Source organism: Phoenix dactylifera, chromosome 4, assembly GCF_009389715.1.
Source record: "Phoenix dactylifera cultivar Barhee BC4 chromosome 4, palm_55x_up_171113_PBpolish2nd_filt_p, whole genome shotgun sequence".
NCBI classification, from domain to species: Eukaryota; Viridiplantae; Streptophyta; class Magnoliopsida; order Arecales; family Arecaceae; genus Phoenix; species Phoenix dactylifera.
In genome coordinates, this window is record NC_052395.1 from 18628223 (window position 1) to 18647695 (window position 19473).

At 51.0% G+C, this 19473-nt stretch overlaps 1 protein-coding gene and 1 long non-coding RNA gene across 2 annotated transcripts; both read left to right on the plus strand.

Moving 5' to 3' along the window:
• Positions 1-11561: 11561 nt before the first annotated feature.
• On the plus strand, positions 11562-13461 carry LOC103723499. Its single transcript, XM_008814424.4, has 2 exons — positions 11562-12597; positions 12734-13461. The coding sequence occupies exons 1-2, from the start codon at positions 12133-12135 to the stop codon at positions 13091-13093; spliced, it is 825 nt and encodes a 274-aa protein (XP_008812646.2). The 5' UTR covers positions 11562-12132; the 3' UTR covers positions 13094-13461.
• Positions 13462-16191: 2730 nt separating this feature from the next.
• Positions 16192-18244, plus strand: LOC120110529. The gene is made up of 2 exons (XR_005511621.1): positions 16192-16848; positions 17657-18244. It is a non-coding gene; the product is annotated as an uncharacterized LOC120110529 (long non-coding RNA).
• Positions 18245-19473: the final 1229 nt, after the last annotated feature.

The following is a 19473-nucleotide window of genomic DNA, read 5'->3' on the forward strand; positions in this document are numbered from 1 at the left end:
TTGCCGTGCGGTCGGGATCGGGGAGGTCCGAGGCGACCAACCGACCGCACGGCAATGTTTCCTAGCGACCCTCAAAGGGAAGAAGCCCGCAGAAGCCCTAAGCGTCGAGTCCCTTGATGCCAGAGACGAGGTGGCCTTGCGGCAGGGGGAGCCGGCCGAGGGTGTGGTCGAAGTTCCCCTCGAGGAAGGCCGCCGGGACCGGGTGGTCCGGGTCGGCGCCAATCTCGACCCGGGAGCTCGGGCCCGGTTGGTGGAATTCCTCCGAGCCAATGCCGATGTATTTGCCTGGTCGGCGGCCGATGTACCTGGGATCGACCCGGAGGTCATTTCTCACGCCCTCAACGTCGACCCGACCCACCGGCCAGTGAAGCAGAAGAAGAGACACTGTGCCCCGGATCGGATCCGGGTGGTCGACCAGGAGGTAGACAAACTCTTGGAGGCAGGATTCATAAGGGAGGTGAGTTACCCCGAGTGGCTGGCAAATGTTGTACTTGTCCGGAAGGCGAGCGGGAAGTGGAGGATGTGCGTCGACTATACCGACCTGAACAAGGCGTGCCCTAAGGATAGCTTCCCGCTTCCGCGGATAGACCAACTGGTCGACGCGACTTCCGGATATCAGCTGCTGTCTTTCATGGACGCCTTCTCCGGTTACAACCAGATAATGATGGCCCCACAGGACGAGGAGAAAACTGCCTTTATAACGGACCGGGGGCTGTACTGCTACAAGGTAATGCCCTTCGGTCTGAAGAACGCTGGCGCCACTTACCAGCGCCTCGTCAACAAAATCTTCAAAGAGCAAATCGGCCGGAACATGGAGGTGTACGTGGACGATATGCTGGTGAAGAGCCGCCAGGCAGACCAGCACATCGTGGATCTGGAGGAGACTTTCACCACCTTATGGAAGTTTCGCATGAAGCTGAACCCAGCGAAGTGCGCCTTTGGCGCTTCGGCCGGGAGGTTCCTTGGTTTCATTGTCAACCAGCGGGGTATCGAAGCCAACCCGGACAAAATCAAGGCCATCCAAGGTATGTCCCCTCCGACCAAAGTAAAGGAAGTTCAGGAGCTCGCTGGAAGGGTCGCCGCGCTCGGACGATTTGTGGCAAAATCGGCCGAACGCTGCCAACCATTCTTCAAGGTGTTAAAATGCCCAAAAGACTTCCTCTGGACTGCCGAATGTCAAGCAGCATTCGACCAGCTCAAGGAATATCTGGCGTCTCCTTCCCTACTGTCCAAGCCGCAAGAAGGGGAGATGCTCTACCTCTATCTGGCGGTCTCCCCAACCGCGGTCAGTGCGGTGCTGGTTCGGGAAGAGGCAAAGCTCCAGAAGCCTGTGTACTACATCAGCCGGGTCCTACGGGATGCCGAGACGTGGTATACGAAGGCTGAAAAGATCGCCTTCGCGCTGCTGACCGCGACCAGGAGGCTCCGCCCCTATTTCCAGGCCCATTCTGTCACCCTCTTAACTGATCAACCGTTACGACAGATCCTCAGCAACCCCGAGAATGCGGGACGGCTGGTGAAGTGGGCAGTAGAACTCGGAGAATTCGACATCCGCTACCAGCCTCGACCCGCCATCAAGGCCCAGGTGCTCGCGGACTTCCTCGCTGAGTGCACGGTGCAGGAGGCGGAACCTAGACCGCCGGAAACGCCCAGCCTCGACCTCCCGACCTGGACGCTTCACATCGATGGGTCGTCGAACCCCGAGGGTGGAGGGGCCGGGCTGGTCCTTACCAGTCCTGATGGAGTGATAGCCGAGTATGCCTTGAGGTTTGGATTTCCAGTTACCAACAACGAGGCGGAATACGAGGCCCTAGTCGCAGGACTCAAACTCACTGGGGAGCTCGGCATCCGGCGTTTGAAGGTCTTCACCGACTCCCAGCTGGTGGTCGGGCAGGTCCGTGGGGAGTTCGAGGCCCGGAGCCCGACCATGCAGAACTACGTCCGGAAGGTGCAAGCACTCATTTCCAACCTCGGCAGTGTCGACATCCAGCAGGTCCCCAGAAGCGAAAATGCCAGGGCCGACAGGTTGTCCCGCTTGGTGGGCGCAGAGGCGCACAACTTGTCGAGGGCAATCTACCTGGAGACCCTGGATGCCCCGAGCATCGGCGAGGCTGGAGCGGTGATGGCGATTGATCCGGAGCCGTCTTGGATAGACCCGCTCGTCGCCTACCTCGCCGAAGGGATCCTCCCTGAAGACGAAGATCAAGCTCGGCGACTTGTCAGGAAGTCCGCCCACTACGTACTCTATGAAGGGAGGCTGTATCGGACCTCGTTTACCGCCCCCCTCTTAAGGTGCCTCCGCCCCTCGGAGGCGGCCTACGTCCTCGGCGAAGTCCATGAGGGCGTCTGCGGATCGCACTCGGGGGCTAGGTCCTTGGCGCACAAGATCATGAGGCAAGGCTATTATTGGCCTACCTTGTTGGAGGACTCAAAGGATCACGTACGGAAATGCGACGCCTGCCAGCGCCACGCCAACGTCCAGAGAGCCCCTTCTGTCCCCTTGGCACCAATCACCGCACCCTGGCCCTTCGCACAGTGGGGAATGGATATCCTCGGACCATTCTCCGTCGCTTCCGCCCAGCGGAAATTCTTGATTGTTGCAATCGACTACTTCACCAAGTGGGTGGAGGCAGAGCCGCTGGCCACTATCACGGAGACGCAAGTCCGGAAGTTCGTGAAGAAAAACATCATTGTCCGATTTGGGGTACCCCGGGTCCTCATCTCGGATAATGGTCGACAGTTCGACAACAAGCATTTCCGTGACTTCTGCGAGGAATTCGGGATCGAGCATCGGTTCACATCTGTGTCGCATCCCCAAACCAACGGTGAGGCCGAGGTGACAAACCGGACAATCCTCCAAGAAATTAAGGCGCGAATCGGTCGGACGGGGCAAGCTTGGGTCGAAGAACTCGAGAACGTCCTTTGGGCGTATCGGACCACGCATCGGACCCCTACCGGGGAGACGCCTTTCAGCCTAACCTATGGCACGGAAGCGGTTGTCCCCGTGGAGCTCGGACTCCCCTCGCCCCGGGTGGCTACGCACCGACCCGAGGCCAATTCGGAGCAACTCCGAGGAAACTTGGACCTCTTGGAAGAAGCGAGGGAAATGGCGCAGGTTCGGATGGCGATGTATCAGCGGAGGGTGGCCCGATATTATAACTCCAAGGTCCGACCAAAACTTTTCAGAATCGGAGATCTGGTGCTAAGGCGAGCCAAAGCATCTCAACCCGCGGAAGGTGGAAAGCTGGCGCCAAATTGGGAAGGCCCGTATAGGGTTCGCTGGGTAAACCGACCTGGCTCCTACCAGCTGGAGGCCCTAGATGGTCGAGAAATTCCAAGGAGCTGGAATTCCGCTAACCTACGGGTGTATTACCAGTAGAAAGACAAAGCCAGAAAGACAGTTCAAAAAATGTATAGTCCTTTTCATTTCAATAATTCCTGGTCACAATGGCGTGTTCATGTGATTACAAAGAATTCCCAGAGGGGGATTGGGGAGTAAAGAAAGTAAGGAAGAGGTGGGGACTCCGTAGAGTTGAAGATCCGGGATCCCGAACCCTCCACCCGAAGCAGCTGCAATCCCACCGGGCGTGGGTGCTTCTCCCCGGAGGCGCCATCGACGCCTCACGCAAAAGACGAAGAGCCGGCGCGGACGAAGAAGAAGTGGACGAAGAAGGAGTTCACACTGCTCCTAGAGGAACGCCACCTCCAAAGGATATTCCGGCCCTCCCCAAGAGAAGGGGAGGGAAGGAATACAAGGGAGAAGAGCGCGAGGAGGCGCGATCCCGGATGAAGCGTCTGGCGCAGAGCTCAATCGGGAGGTGGGACGGAAAAGAGGGGGGATGTGATCCCGGATGAAACGCCTAGAGCGGAGTTCCACCGGGGAGAATCTCTCCGTTGATCCCAGATGAAACGGCTAGTTGGCGGAAGTCGCGAGGGGCGCACCTCCCGTTCTTCCGGCAGGGGCTTCCCAGCCACGCACCGGAGAGGAGGTCCACGATCCATGGCAACCTGAACAGCTCCGGCTTGGCAGGCTCCACCGCACCTGCACTTATATTTATAGCCAAACTGTGGCCCCCCGGTCGTTCCGATGCGGGTGGCTCCAATAAATGCGGGCGCATCGAATCCGGAGCCGTTCCGGCTCTCGAGGCGTATCCTCCCACGACCTCCTAAGCGTCGTTCTCCTTAATTGCATTCTTCATGCAGGACACTCCGGGCGGCGTGTATCCCACAGCACACGTATCTCCGCACGCGCCCAGGCCGCATCCGCCTCGAAGAACGCGCGTATCGCGGCCGCTTAACTGGCAATCCTCGCAAGCAGCAACTGGCCGATCCGATTTCCCAGGTAACGCCTCAATTAGCATTTAATAGCCTTCTGGTGTTCCCCAGGCGACGCGTCGAGAGGAGGAGAAATACGATCGCAGCTGGCCACGGAGAAACCCCGTCGAGCGGCAAGTGATAGGCGCGCGACCAACGAGCGGAATTCCCCGAGGCTCAGTCCTCGGATGCCAGGCTAACCCGATGATCACCCCGGGAGCAGACTAGCCTGAAGCCCCGACCGGTCGCCTCGGCTTGCGCCAGCCTTGGCCGACCAACGAGCGGAATTCCCCGAGGATCAGCCCTCGGATGCCAGGCTAACCCGATGATCATCCCGGGAGCAGACTAGCCTGAAGCCCCGACCGGTCGCCTCGGCTTGCGCCAGCCTTGGCCGACCAACGAGCGGAATTCTCCGAAGCTCGGCCTTCGGATGCCAGGCTAACCCGATGATCATCCCGGGAGCAGACTAGCCTGAAGCCCCGACCGGTCGCCTCGGCTTGCGCCAACCTTGGCCGACCAACGAGCGGAATTTTCCGAGGCTCAGTCCTCGGATGCCAGGCTAACCCGATGATCATCCCGAGAGCAGACTAGCCTGAAGCCCCGACCGGTCGCCTCGGCTTGCGCCGGCCTTGGCCGACCAACGAGCGGAATTCCCCGAGGCTCGGCCCTCGGATGCCAGGCTAACCCGATGATCATCCCGGGAGCAGACTAGCCTGAAGCCCCGACCGGTCGCCTCGGCTTGCGCCAGCCTTGGCCGACCAACGAGCGGAATTCCCCGAAGCTCGGCCTTCGGATGCCAGGCTAACCCGATGATCATCCCAGGAGCAGACTAGCCTGAAGCCCCGACCGGTCGCCTCGGCTTGCGCCAGCCTTGGCCGACCAACGAGCGGAATTCCCCGAGGCTCGGCCCTCGGATGCCAGGCTAACCCGATGATCATCCCGGGAGCAGACTAGCCTGAAGCCCCGACCGGTCGCCTCGGCTTGCGCCAGCCTTCGCCGACCAACGAGCGGAATTCCCCAAGGCTCAGCCCTCGGATGCCAGGCAAACCCGATGATCATCCCGGGAGCAGACTAACCTGAAGCCCCGACCGGTCGTCTCGGCTTGCGCCAGCCTTGGCCGACCAATGAGCGAAATTTCCTGAGGCCTAACCCTCGGATGCCTGGCCTAGCGCCGGAAGAATTTCCTGAGGCCTAACCCTCGGATGCCTGGCCTAGCGCCGGAAGAATTTCCTGAGGCCTAACCCTCGGATGCCTGGCCTAGCGCCGGAAGAGTTTCCTGAGGCCTAACCCTCGGATGCCTGGCCTAGCGCCGGAAGAATTTCCTGAGGCCTAACCCTCGGATGCCTGGCCTAGCGCCGGAAGAATTTCCTGAGGCCTAACCCTCGGATGTCTGGCCTAGCGCCGGAAGAGTTTCCTGAGGCCTAACCCTCGGATGCCTGGCCTAGCGCCGGAAGAATTTCCTGAGGCCTAACCCTCGGATGCCTGGCCTAGCGCCGGAAGAATTTCCTGAGGCCTAACCCTCGGATGCCTGGCCTAGCGCCGGAAGAATTTCCTGAGGCCTAACCCTCGGATGCCTGGCCTAGCGCCGGAAGGATTTCCTGAGGCCTAACCCTCGTATGCCTGGCCTAGTGCCGGAGGAACTTCAAGAGTCAGGAGTCGGCGAGACGCTACCAAGAGTTAAAAAGAGGAAGGACGAAAGTGAAATGAGGAAACACTTTGTTTGCATTAACTTTCGTTGCATCAGGGCCGAGACCCATACAACATGGCAAAACGCCAACATACAAAGAAAAGAACAAAGAAAAAGTACAGAGGGTCAGCTTGGAGGAACCCCTGGATCGGGAACGGCGAGCACGTCCGCGAAGGGTAGGGAGACGGTTGGAGAACCGGCAGGCAATGGCATCGGAGGGGAGTCGAGGAGGGAGACCCCACTCAGGTCAATTCCGGGGTATTTAGTGGACACCCTTGCCAGGCCTTCATCGAAGCCTAAGGCAAAGGAGTCGGACCCCGCATCCGACATGTCACGGATGAACTCGGCGGACTGACGATAGGCCTGTACCGCCTGACGCCCGATTTCTGCGCTCTTCTCGGCCAGCGCCGCCTCCGCTCGCTCCGTAATCTGAGCTTTCGCTTCCATGACCTTCGCCACAATCCGCTCGTCCGCCTCGGAGGAGACCCTCAGCAGATCGGCCCGAGCCTCCATGTGCTTCGCCTCGGCAGCGACGCGAGCAGCCTCAGCCTCCTCCAGGCGCGAATGAAGCTCCTGGTTGCTCGCACGAGTCCCCTCCAAGGCCGACTCCAATTCGGCCATCTTGGCTTCAAGAGATCGGGTTCGGTTGCGGGCGTTGTCGGCCGACTGCTGGGCCTTCTCCCACCTCTCCCGGAAGTCGGCAGCCTTCCGGGACTGCTTTTCGGCTCGCTCCTCCGCCTTCCTGATCTCACTTTCGAGACCCGAGGCAACCTTGAGTTGCTCCTGAGCCTCCAACAGTTGCCTCTCGAGGGCGGCGAAGCCGAGTGCCCGCTCTTCGGCCACCTGGAGCCTCGTCTCGAGGTCCCTGGTCGTTCTCCCCGCCGCAGCCTGGCCTCCCTCCTCTACAGCTTTCAGTCGGCTCTCGGCCTTCGCCAGGAGCCTCGCCTGTTCCTCGTGGCTCTCCTCCAGACGGATCATGTACTGGGCGAGCTAAGAGACAGGAAAAATGAGAGCGTCAGACGGGGATCAATAGAGCCTATAAATGACGAAAGCGACCAAAAGAACACTCACCGACATGAGGCAGACGCAGCTGGCAGCTCCGACTTCAGGGATCCTCATCTGCCGGACCTGCCTACGGTCACCCTCCAGCAGCACCGTCTCGATGAGGTTTCGGGTGCCGGCGAAAGTGAAGGCCGACCCCGACTTCGCCCCGGAGCCGGACGGTGGTTCTGCGGCCTTACCCTTACCCATTGCTTGAGGGAGAGTCATGCCGACCGTGCTCGGGGCGGGGGCCGCGCCAGAAATCGACAGGGTCCCGCTCGGCCGAGGCCTCGGCGCGCCCCTTCTCGTATCATCCGAGGCCGACCGAGTCGAAGGCCGGGCTGGGGACCGACCGCGTCCGACCCGGCCGTCTCGGGCGCGCCCGGATGACACCTCCGGAAAAGCGGTAGTCTCATCACCGGAGGGCTGATACGGCGCCAACTGTCGGTCCGAGCCCGCGGCGTCCCCCTGATCGGTGGGCCCGGACCCGTCTGTCGGCGTCGGAGTCGCCTGCTGGCGGGGCTTCTTCGCCGGTGGGACCCCGCTCGGAGGAGTCCGTTTCTTCCTCCGGACCGCTTCCAGTAGGGACGCCCTACTAACAGCCATTGCCCTGTCCGACTGCATGACGTCGTCGATTTCTGCAAAAAGAACGAGATGGTTAGAAACTGAGAAGGGACCGGAACGACTGGGGTACACTAATACGAAAGGAGAAAGTACGGAGAGCCCTAAATTGAAGAGTGGGGCAACTCACCGGAAGGGAAGGAAGAACGGCTCCGAGAGCGTCAAAGGAGGAGCGAACGAACAGTCCGACGGCAATGGCAACAGCACAAGGGAGAAACTCGAGGATGCCTGTGAAGAGAAAGGCGGACGGGGGAGGGCCCCCGGTTAAATAGGCAGAAAGGCGGGTGACGCCTCGGTGACGCCAGAGGACGCCTGGCTACCGAAGGATCGTTTTCGCCCCAAAGGCGAATCGACGCCATTAAGGAAGGATGTCCGCCGAAATCCGCAGACCGCCAGATCAGCGACAACCGCCATACGCCATAAAAAAAGGGCGGGGAGCTCGGAGCGCGCGCGCCTTTCCGAGGGATGGCGGCAATCTCGAAGCATCACTCCCTTCACCCGTTCCCCTCCTGGTTCCAGGCTCGGAAGTGGGGGGCTACTGTTACGGGGGAACTTAGCCACCATGCCCCACGTGACCGGCACGCGCGCCCAGGAAGACTACGGCTGCCCCTTGATCCAGCAATCCGACCTCGGGTCGGATATCTTCGGCTCCGCAGCCCGACCCCGAGTCGGCTGCCCCTTGATCCAGCAGTCCGACCCCGCTGCCTTGATCCAGCAGTCCGACCCCGAGTCGGTTGCCCCTTGATCCAGCAATCCGACCTCGGGTCGGCAATCTCTTGACAACAACAGACTGTTCTCCTGAGGCACGCCGCGGCCCCCTCCTCCACTACTCCCTGCAACGGCCGAATCCGGCGCTGCCCCACGATCCCCTGTAACAACCGTACAAAGCGGAGCTCCACTACGCCCTGCCATGGCCGTACCCGGCGCTGCCCCACGACGCCCTGTAACGGCCGCGTCAGTGGCAACCCCATCGTGCCACACGATGACCAATCCCCAGAAAAAACCCCCCAGCCTGATATATATGGGGCTGGGGGGGAAGGGGGAGGGCAAGCAAGATTCTCCGTAGCATCATCTTACCTGCTACCTCTCCTTCTCCTTTGATTCCCTCTAACTTGATCGTCGGAGGGCCCCCACTACCCCAGTGGTGGTGCGAGGCTTGCTTGCAGGTTTCCCGGCGGAGGGTGGAGCGCAACCAAAGCAATTCAAAGGGAACCCCGTTCACACCGCTGTGCCAATCGTTCTCGGTTTGGACCCTCAGCAACAATTATAAAGTTTCAAGAATTCTGAAAATGCTTCATTCTTATGTGCCAAAAATGAAACCCATGTATATCTTGAAAGATCATCTACAATAACTAGTCCATACTTCTTCCCTTTATATTAAGTGTGGGTGTGTGAGGTCCTCTAGTAATAATGTACCATAATTCATAGTCTAAAACTTGAATGAATATCCTCATCCTAGCTTTCCAGTATGTGTAATTTGTGCCATTAAATAGAGGAGGTCTATTTGTGGATTGCCCCTCACTCATAGAACATCCCACTTGGGTTGTCATGATCTTTAACTCTTGATTGTGAGATCAATAAGTACTATTGGAGCACCTTGCTCTGATACCACTTGTTGCCCAAGGTGACAAACCAAGAGGGGGGGTGAATTGGTTTCTCTCGATTTTAACTATCTTACTTATGTTAATTGATGAGTTAGTGGAATTAAAACTAATCACAATACAAACAACAAGAAGTATAGTGGTTCGGTGCTCTCCTAAGCACCTACGTCCACTCCCCAAGCGACCCCTTGGGAATTCACTATAATCCCGCGGATTACAGTTGGATTGTTTTCCGGGCTCATAATCCAAAAACCTTTACACTTTGGTTTTTCGGGTTCACCAAAAACCTATGTTGGTTTTACGGGCTCACCAACGAACCTATGTTGGTTTTTCGGGCTCACCAACGAACCTTTACAATTGGTTGTACGGGTTCACCAATCAACCTATACCGTTGGTTTTGCGGGCTGACCAACTAACCTTTACAAGGAGTTTAATAACCAAGATAAGAAGATTTAAGCTCCTAGATGAGCAAATATAACAATATAATCTACAAAGAAGAGTTTAGAGAATAGTTATCGCTTGATGTGACTTCTCTCTTCTTTGTCAAGGATGCTTCACTCTTCAAGGGTGGATGGAGCTCTTAATGACTCTTTGAATCTGCTCAACCACTTTCTTTTGACTCTTGAATGAAGCACTTGGATGAAGAAGATTAGGGCACTTTGTCTTTCTTGTGTACTCTTTGATATTTTGCAAAAGGATGTTCTCTCTGATGAATAGTGCCACTTTAAATAGTTTCCTTCATCCATTGGACAAGCCCCAATGGTTAGAATTCAAAAACTAGCCGTTACTCACTGTTGGAAGGACAAAAAGTACTTCTGCAGAACTAGCCGTTATGCTTCTGCCCGTGCTTGGGTCGGCTCGACCTGTCCTTGGGTCGACCCAACTTTCACTTGGGTCGACTCAACCTTTCCTTGGGTCGACCCTCTCAGAACCACAGAAACTTGCAATTCAGCCTTCCTTCACTTGGGTCGACTCAACATTTCTTTGGGTCGACTCAAGGTTCAGTTGGGTCGACTCAACTTCCACTTGGGTCGACCCTCTCAGGGTTTCCAGAGAACCTTTTCTGTCATGTATTCTGTCATTGCCTTTGGGTCGACCCTCTCAGTATTTGGGTCGACTCAAGCTTGGGTCGACTCAACTTCCTCTTGCGTCGACCCTCTCAGTGATTCCAGAGAACTGTTTTCTTGAGTCTTTGAGAGGCTTGAGGTTTGGGTCGACTCATGCTTTCCTTGGGTCGACCCAACTACTGTTCATCCGTGCCATTTTTGCAGAAGTGTGCCAGATGCTTTCTTGATGTGCCGGGGTCGACCCAATCATCCTTGGGGTCGACTCAATCCACACTTTGCTGCAACTCAAGATTAGATTCATCCAAATAAACAATGAAATGCATCTTTATCTTATTATACAAATATACTGAGAGTAATAGACTTATAAATGAAGTATCGAATTAACTTGTAACATACTCTTGATTATTGCTTGTTAATCATCAAAATAACACTATCATCCTCACTCGGCCCCCCTCCCGCAGCCGTCGCGGCTCGGCGCCACCGGCCTCGTGGGAGAAGAAGAAAGGAGAAGAAGGAAAGAGAGGAAGGAAGGAGAAGAAGAGAAGAAAAGAAAAAAAAAGAAGAAAAGAAAAGAAAAAGAAAAAAATTAAATAAATATGTATATAAATGAACGAATAAATAAATAAAATAATAAATAAATATATTTCAATAAAATAAAATAATAAATAAATAAATAAATCAAAATATTAGTAATTATTTAATCAATTTTTTCACCAAGTTAGAAAAATTTGTTAGAAAAATAAATGATCATCAAAAAAATGAAAAATTAATTTATACTAATAATTATAATATTTTATACATTTATTATTGTACTATACTATAAATATAATATAATATAATGTTATGTTAAATAATTTAATATTATATTAAATATTATTCTATAGTATACAATGTTATAGTATTCTATTATAATAATAATATATTACATTATATTAATATTATACTATATCATATATTTATGTATTACTATATATTATATTTTATTATGCACTATGGTATAATATTAGTAATGTTTTTTTATGGTCATTTCGTCATATAAAAGTACTTTCTCAGTTTGTTTACCAAATAAATGTTAAAGCGCCATAGCATTTTAGAAATGTAATTACCAAATAGCAAACAGTTTTTTATAAAAACTCTACTTCCAACCGCTCTACTTCCAATTCCAATAGCTCTATTACCAACCGCTCCCCAAATAGGGCAGATGGATGATCAAAGAGATCCAGCGATCCATCTTGCGAAAGAAATCAATCATTTTTTTTCGTGGGAAACGACACGACCGTATCGTTATGAGCTACAAATAGTTAATTGCCGTTTAAGGCACGATACTCGTCATACAAAACAAGCGGTTAAAAACTCGTTGAGAATTATCTAATCGGACAGCTTACAGTAGCTCAAATGTCTCCTTAATGAAACCGCCAACAGCTCGAAGGTGCCTTTCTTTAGGCTGTCTTCCATCGCCGGTAAGGTCGGTTCCTTCCCCGCCCATCAAAACACGCCACGTCTGCACCACCGGCAAGTAGACCATCACAACGGCCCACGTGTACATCAAGCTTCCCAAAAAAGTTAAAAAAAACTGGGATGGTGGAGGCAAGCGAGCCCCAGCTTTCCAGCTGGTATCCCGTCACCTCCGGCACGTTCCTCTCCGCTCCACCCACCGCCATCAAAGCCCCCTTCGGATCCCATTCCCACCCCAATTCTCTCTCTCTCTCTCCCCCTCAAGAAAAGAGTCTCCAAGGCTTCGCCTCTCCTCTTCTCGCTTCGGATCCTCTCATCGCCGCCCGATCTAAGCGGGAAGCGAGGGATGGCGCCCCGGCTGTTCTCGTGCTTCGGGCGGGGGGCCGCCTCGTCATCGTCGGCGTCGCCGGAGAGCAACGCGACGGCGGATCTGACGGCGGAGGAGCAGCGGCGGATGGGGCCGGTGCTGGTGGAGCTGTTCTCGTCGCAGGGGTGCGCGACGTCGCCGGAGGCGGAGGCCGTGGCGGCAAGGCTGGCGCGCGGGGAGCTCCTGGGTCCCGAGGAGGAGGTGCCGCCGGTGGTGGTGCTGGGGTTCCACGTGGAGTACTGGGACTACATGGGGTGGAAGGACCCCTTCGGGTCCAGCATCTGGACCGTGCGCCAGAAGGCCTACGTCGAGTCGCTCAAGCTTGATACGCTGTACACGCCCCAGGTGGTGGTGCACGGCCGGAACCAGTGCCTCGGCACCGATCAGGATGCCATTGTCTCCGCCGTCCGATCGGCGGCCCGCTATCCCTCGCCCACCATGCAGGTTTCCTTGGATCTGATCATCTTTTCCCCCCCTCTATTTAGCTTTTGTTTATTACTAGAATACCATTGCTTCATTAGATCTGGATGGTTAATTTGATTGAGAAGCTAAGGAATTTGACCTCTTGGCGGTGGCGCAGGCAACGTTCACGAAGCCGTCACCGGACACCCTCCAGGTGTCCTGCACGGGGGCGCTGCGGACCAAGGTGGACGGGAGCGGTGCGGACGTGATGGTGGCGCTCTACGAGAACGGGCTGGTGACGGACTGCAGCAAGGGAGAGAACAAGGGGAAGGTCCTCCCCAACGACCACGTCGTCCGCCGCATGGTGAAGCTCCTCTCCGTCAAGGACGCCTCCGCCAAGAAGAACCTCTCCGGCTCCGTCCAGTTCCCCCTCTGGGACGGCTTCGACCCCGCCAAGTGCGGCCTCGTCCTCTTCGTCCAGAACGCCTCCCTCCACACCTTCGGCGTCCAGCACTTCCAAATCCCCGACACCGTCTGATGTTATGCATTGACCGAATTCATCATGATGATGAGGAGGAGGAGGACAACAATTTCCGGCCGTTCGATCGTTCGATCCATCATTCTGTACAGTGGCCTCGTGGTGTGTTTGCCGTGTTTGCCTTTGAGATTCTTTTCCTCTTTCTTTTTTAGTCTTCTGGAATCTTCTTTTTCCTTTTTTTTTTTTTTGGAGGGAATTCTTTTGTCTAGAATGTGGGAGAAGGAAGGAGAGATGGGAATTTACGGTGGTTGGTGGAAGAGACTTGATGTATTCTTTTAAATAGAATTCTCTACTGTGACTAAAGAGGATGCTTATATCTTAAGATTTCAGCTTACGAATATCTAATATATCAACTTTAAGTTTTTAAATCTTTGTCTTACTATTTTATTGTGCAACTTGACTTGCTAAATTTCGTCTAATTGGATATTTTGGGTCATTTCAGTACCCGATGCATATCAAAATGGCTGATCCTTTTTTAGTTATTTGTTTAGTACGGTTGGAGTTGGCTGCAATCGGCTCTGCAAAGCTCTAAAAGTATAATGAAATAATTAGATGGTTGTAGCATCTACATTTACAAAATTTGTATTTTATTTCCTACACCTCGTTCTTATTGATAGGACAAATAGTTATGTAAGATCGGCTAGCGGTCGTTTAAGGCTTCGACTGAAAGAAGGTCCATTGTAAGGTCCATCGTAAGAAAAGTCTCAAAGATAAAATGGAAAGAAAAAAAAAAGGCTTGAGTTCGCTGTAGATCAGTCCATTGCAGGAAAGGTTTAAAAAATAAAACGGCTTTTAGATTTTCAAATATGTTAGGCCGCTCCTGCAGCCATGTGCAATAATAATAATTAATTAGTCTATAATAGACCTAAGTTTTTGGTGCATGCGAGCATTTAGTGCATTACAAAAAGTTTCCTCATGGTGACAAAATTTGGTGATGAATTCATTTCTTAACTATGTAAATTCCTTGAGATAATATGTTGTGGTAACATCTCGTTTGCTTCCCTAGATATGCATCTTTAAACGTCAATACTGGAGATTCAACGCTGTACCCCTTCAAATTTCAACGGCAAGATCATATGATTTTATTTGGTTTATACACCATTGCAACGTCTTTTACCAGAATCTCAACATAGCTTCGTGCAGGCGTCCGTCGGAAGCCGGTGACAATTTGGTGGTGACATGAACGAAGGCGGGTCCTTCCTCGCTGTCCCGTGGTTACAGGCATTGGAAACCCTCAAAAAATGTCCCCGGATTTTTTCCGACCTCGAGAGGAATTACAGTCCTCGAAAGCCAACATCCTATCGTGTGGCCTCATCTTCCCTGACCATCAGATCCGTGCACCCCTCCGTGCTTGTTCACATGTTAGCTTATTAGAATTCCAGTAAAGGCGAGACTGCTTATAAAGGATTACGAGCTTTGAGTTGCTCTCGAATGTGAGGTTTATATAAATGTTTCTTGGCATTGGCTACTGGAACTAATAGAATAGTGACTTGCGAAGCTCGAGCTTTTGACTTCTTTCTCTAATTAAGGCTCAAGTTGTTCGCCAACAGCTTGGTTCATTACTTCATTAACATTCTATGAAGAATGAGTTGATCCACCATCAAGTTCTATGAGGAAAATGAGTTGATAAGAGTAATTAGCTTTTTCTGGCCAATGGCAATGCAAGTATATGCCTGTTGTAGATGCCATCCAGTCTTCAATTCATTGCGTGTCAAATAGTTTTATAACCGGTGTAGACTGGAAGGTAGCCAACGTTCATGGAATGCGAGACCCCTTTGCTTGGTGATGTGGGCTAGGGCGTGTAACTTGCAAGTGATCGTCCGCCTGGCTGCAAGGGATTCCAACTCACATTCGTCTTGAATCACCACCCCTACTATGCCGTCAACAAGTTGCTCGTAAGAAGTAAGCCAATTAGAAACGATTTAGCTTGCCGTTGGCTGGGATGCTTCTGCTATATCCGTCCATTCTTCGCCATCCAACCACCTATATAGATCTTAAAGTGCTACCCTCCCTTTCCTTGCCTTCAATTTCTATTCAAATAAAAGCTTTTTACTAAGCAAGTGAGAAGGGTAATCCTATAATTTTGTTAAAATAGTTATTGATGGGAGGTAAAATGAATCACCCAGCCCATAACTAAAAGGCCATCCGGTTCGGTCCAATAAACGTCAATGCCAATCGATCGAATCTTCACTTCGGCTCAGAGTTAGCTCGACTTCGAGACTCCGCCAAAAGCTCCACCAACTTCAGATATTCGTCGACTCCCCCAACCAAGCTCGGGGTGCCTCCAGTATTCGCTGACTCGCCTCGACTAAGCTCGGAACGCCTACCTCAGCAGTACGCCCCGACCTTCGAGCTCGGGGCGCTCCACCGAGCACATCTCGAAAATCGGAAAGCCGAGCTATTCTCAGCACCCGTCAAGCCGACCTCGTCAAACACATGATGCGACCTTCCTACGAGCTCCGTTTTACCAACGACCGCACCCATGTGCGCGCCTACGCTCACCTACGTGGCCATACATTACAACACTACCATGCCACGTTTCTATAGTCGGCCTTCAACAGTGAGACGGCACCTTGAGTACTATCGCCATATCCCGCTGTGACTGTCAACACCCTACCATTCTTAAGAACAAACAGAATTACACGTTACCAACCAGCCTAAGCTGCGTGCGATCCGGCTTAGATCCACGCCCCCTCATGATGAGGGTTGACAATACCTTTGCCATCTGGGCCACTCAATCGGGACTATAAATAGCTCGGTCAGGTAACTTCTAAGGAACTTTTGGCTGGATCAAATTCACCCCACTTTAACTTGATCGTCGGAGGGCCCTCACCGGAAATACTGGTAAGGCTTTGTGCAGGTCTACAACCGTCGCACAAGAGGTTGCTCATGTCTTTTCCTTCCAACTACTGGAGGGTTCCTCGACTCCACAGGCGTGGCCATTCTGAGGCCAAATTTGAACCACAACAGTTATTATACAATTTTTACATAATAATGTTTTCTAGCACAAATGGATGATTGAATGACATTGCAAAAAATTTAAAATTTTGATGTCTAATTAATACTTTTTAAGATCTAAAGGTAAACGGCCCCTGGGAGGAGCATCTTTATAATTCTTTTATAAATTTTACGGAGCGCAAGCTATACTCTTGTAAACCATTTGACGGTGGATCCACTTTGATGCTAGGAGAAAACGACACATCGAGATTACGAGATACTGATCAACATAATAACAAAATTAATCACGAGTTTCCCCTTAATAACCATAAAATACAGTCGGATTATTTACAATCCACGCCAGCCTTTTCCCCTCTCAAGAACTCACTATACCCAAAATACCCTCGCCCCCACTCCGGCGTGCCCCAGATCCGGGTGGCCGGAATCCCTCTTCCCCTCGTCCTCAAAGCGCGAGAGAACACAACCGACCTCCGATCTCCGATCTCCGATCATAGGCTTCAGCTCGGGCCCCAGCAGCTCATGTACATGGCCTTCTGGAGGGAGTCATCGGCTTGCTTCCGGCGCTCCTCCGCGCCCCCGTCGCCGGAGAACAGGCCGATCCCCAACCCGTTGGGCTGCACGAGCCCAGGCGGGGCGAGCCATTCCTTGCCGGCGTTCCACTTGGTGCCCCAGTCCGTCTGGCCCTTTACCACCGTGACGCTCGCCGCCATCCAAACCCGGTTCAAGTAACTCATCCTCCTCCTCTTCTCTATTTCCGACCTCAAATCTCCGGGGAGTATTCTCCGATTCCGGCGAAGGTAAGTCCAAGCAAGAAACGTTATGAAATTATCCCTTTTTTTCTTTTGTTTTCTGTTAATCCAGTGTCGGCCGGAGTCGGTGAGGAAGTGGTAAGCGGTTTTGAATGAAAACCGCTCTATTGGAAATTGGTTTCCGGGATCCGGAGATGGCGGGTTTTGGAGCGGGGTGAGTGGTTTTGTCCGTATGCGTGATGTGGACAAGAATCGCTACCTTATCCCGACCGACGGAACCTCACTATCTCGTGAGGCATAGCTTGTGATATGCTACGATCGCAATTTTCTTTTCAATATCAAGAATATGAAAAAAAAATCTAACATCTAAAAAGAAATAAAATTATGAGGACCTAAATTTAAACAAAGATTAGTGTCCCATGCAGAATAATAGCAATCTTTTTAGGTTATCTAAACAACAATTCACTAAACTACTTTTAAAATTACTCATCGCTAGGGGACTGAGGCAAGTCCCGATTTAAATCTAATGTTTCTATTCAAAAGATTTTATGTTAATTTTTAAGGACATTCCAGCAACATTAATTTTTTTTTAGAGGGTCACTTTTAAATAACCATTGTTTGAATCACAGATCATGAAAATCTAGTAGATGATCTTTATTTGCAAAGCATCTAGAAATAAGCTATGCTCTACACGCTTCCTTCTCTTCCCATATATGTTGAGAAGAAAACCAAAGTAACTAATTCTACCACTTCGGAGTGTGATAAAATTGAAATAACTAATTCTACCACTTAAGGTAAACTTCAATAGGAGCCCGCCCGCCGGTGATGGTAATGCTTGAGTGGTATTTGTGATCAGAGATCATGGCTCCAAGCTGATTGCTGTGGGGTTGTCGTTCCTTCGAGGCTTCAGCATTTGGGGCAGAGCTTAGAGCAGCATGAGAGGAACTCTTCTATGCGAGATATGTGTTGAAGGTAGGTTGTATCATCCTTGAAAGGAACTCAGCCTCGTTGATTGAGCGCTTACGAAAAGAGGGATGGGAGGAGACAGAGCACTCGTTCCTAGGCGACACACGACGGATGCTGCGGGAGTGTCGTGCTATCCAGATCAGGCATCTCCTTCAAGAGACAAATCAAACTGTTGATTGGGTCTCCTCATTCGCTACTTATCATTCTGGAGAATTTTTCTGGACCTAACAGTTCTCTATTTCTTCTGTTTTGTGTAGCCTTTTTGCTAGTGATGTTGCTGATTGTGCTTATGCGAGGGCAGCGTAAGCATCCGATGAACCCAAAAAAAGTTATTTTTATAGAAGCATTTGTTGATATGGTAGATTTTTTTATTTAACCATATATATATATATATAAGTAATTAGGAATATTACGATGTTCATACAAATAAAAAAAATAGATAGCATGTTACCTTTGTACAATATTTAGTGTACATTTATAAAAAAAAAGTCTTATAAACTTAAGTACATCTCAAATTATAATTGAACAAAGAATATAGGTGAAGAGTTGGGATAAACCCCAGCTCAAGTGAGATGGCCTGATCTCTTTTATAACTAAATTCATCTTGAGCTAGTTTATTGCACTTGGGTCGGCTCAAGTGGTTCAGTGTTCACACGGTAAAGGGATTTACATAAGCTTTTAAATGATAGGACTCGTACGTAGACGGCAACCCTTTTCTCTTTCTAATCATATCGTCTCGTCGTTTAGGTGGTCTTTTATTGAGAGAGCACGGGTCTCGGCCTTATCCTCTTTGGAGGTGGTGAGTCACTGCTGTGGCCAATGGACATGCGAGGGGTCTTTATCCTCTTGAAAAAGTATTCCGTATGCAACGCCGCATGGCCGGACATGTGGCCATTCAGTGTCGCTCATTTTATTAGCAGCCGATCAAGGTATGCACGTATCTCGGTGCACCATGATAAAAATATCCTGTTGTGAATGGCAGCGTGCACGGCTGGCGCTTCTAGAATATTTATTCATATCCTTTGGAAAATTTGGTTTTGGATATTTAATTTATTTGGATATTATTTTTTTAAAAGAAAAGAGTTGATTCTGGAAAAAAAAACAAAGAGAGATAGTGAGAAAAAAAAAGAACATGAGGTTTCATATTACAAAATTATATATTTACCGTCTCCAATAGTAAAGTTGGTAGTTTTAATCAGACATCACTTTCTTGTCATTGCCAGTTGATGAAAAAGAGGGAAGTGCAAGCCAATCTTGTCTGGAGAAGAGACCAATAAGAGCAGCCTAGTGAGGACATATCATAAGTGGATACATGTCATAAGTGCTTTCTAGGTTTTTTTCTCTATTTTCAGTTCATATATAAAAAAGAATAATAAAATTTAGTTTAGTTGACAAAGATTTTTTTTTGATAGAATAGATAAATCATACATTTCTAGTATAAGTATATCCAAAAAAAATAAAAAAAAATGATGTAAAAAAGATTGAATAGTCATGTAGCTATTCCAAATGATACCATCTGAGTATTGAGAACTACCCTATTTGCCTCCCGGTGTACATGAAGGACTTGTAATGCACCGCAGTCCCTTGTGGTTATGTCATGTGAGGCAGCCCTATGTCATCAACTAAACTAAGATCCTAAACTAAGAAAGCCAATCAGCTTATATCACAAAAGGAACTTTACTTTTATCAGATTTTATTAATACAAAG

What these genes read in the sequence shown, in the direction of transcription:
- LOC103723499 (XM_008814424.4), top strand. Translation starts at nt 12,133, where the DNA reads ATGGCGCCCCGGCTGTTCTCGTGCTTCGGGCGGGGGGCCGCCTCGTCA. An exon ending in ATCCCTCGCCCACCATGCAG is followed by an intron (nt 12,598 to 12,733) that starts GTTTCCTTGGAT and finishes GCGGTGGCGCAG; the next exon opens with GCAACGTTCACGAAGCCGTC.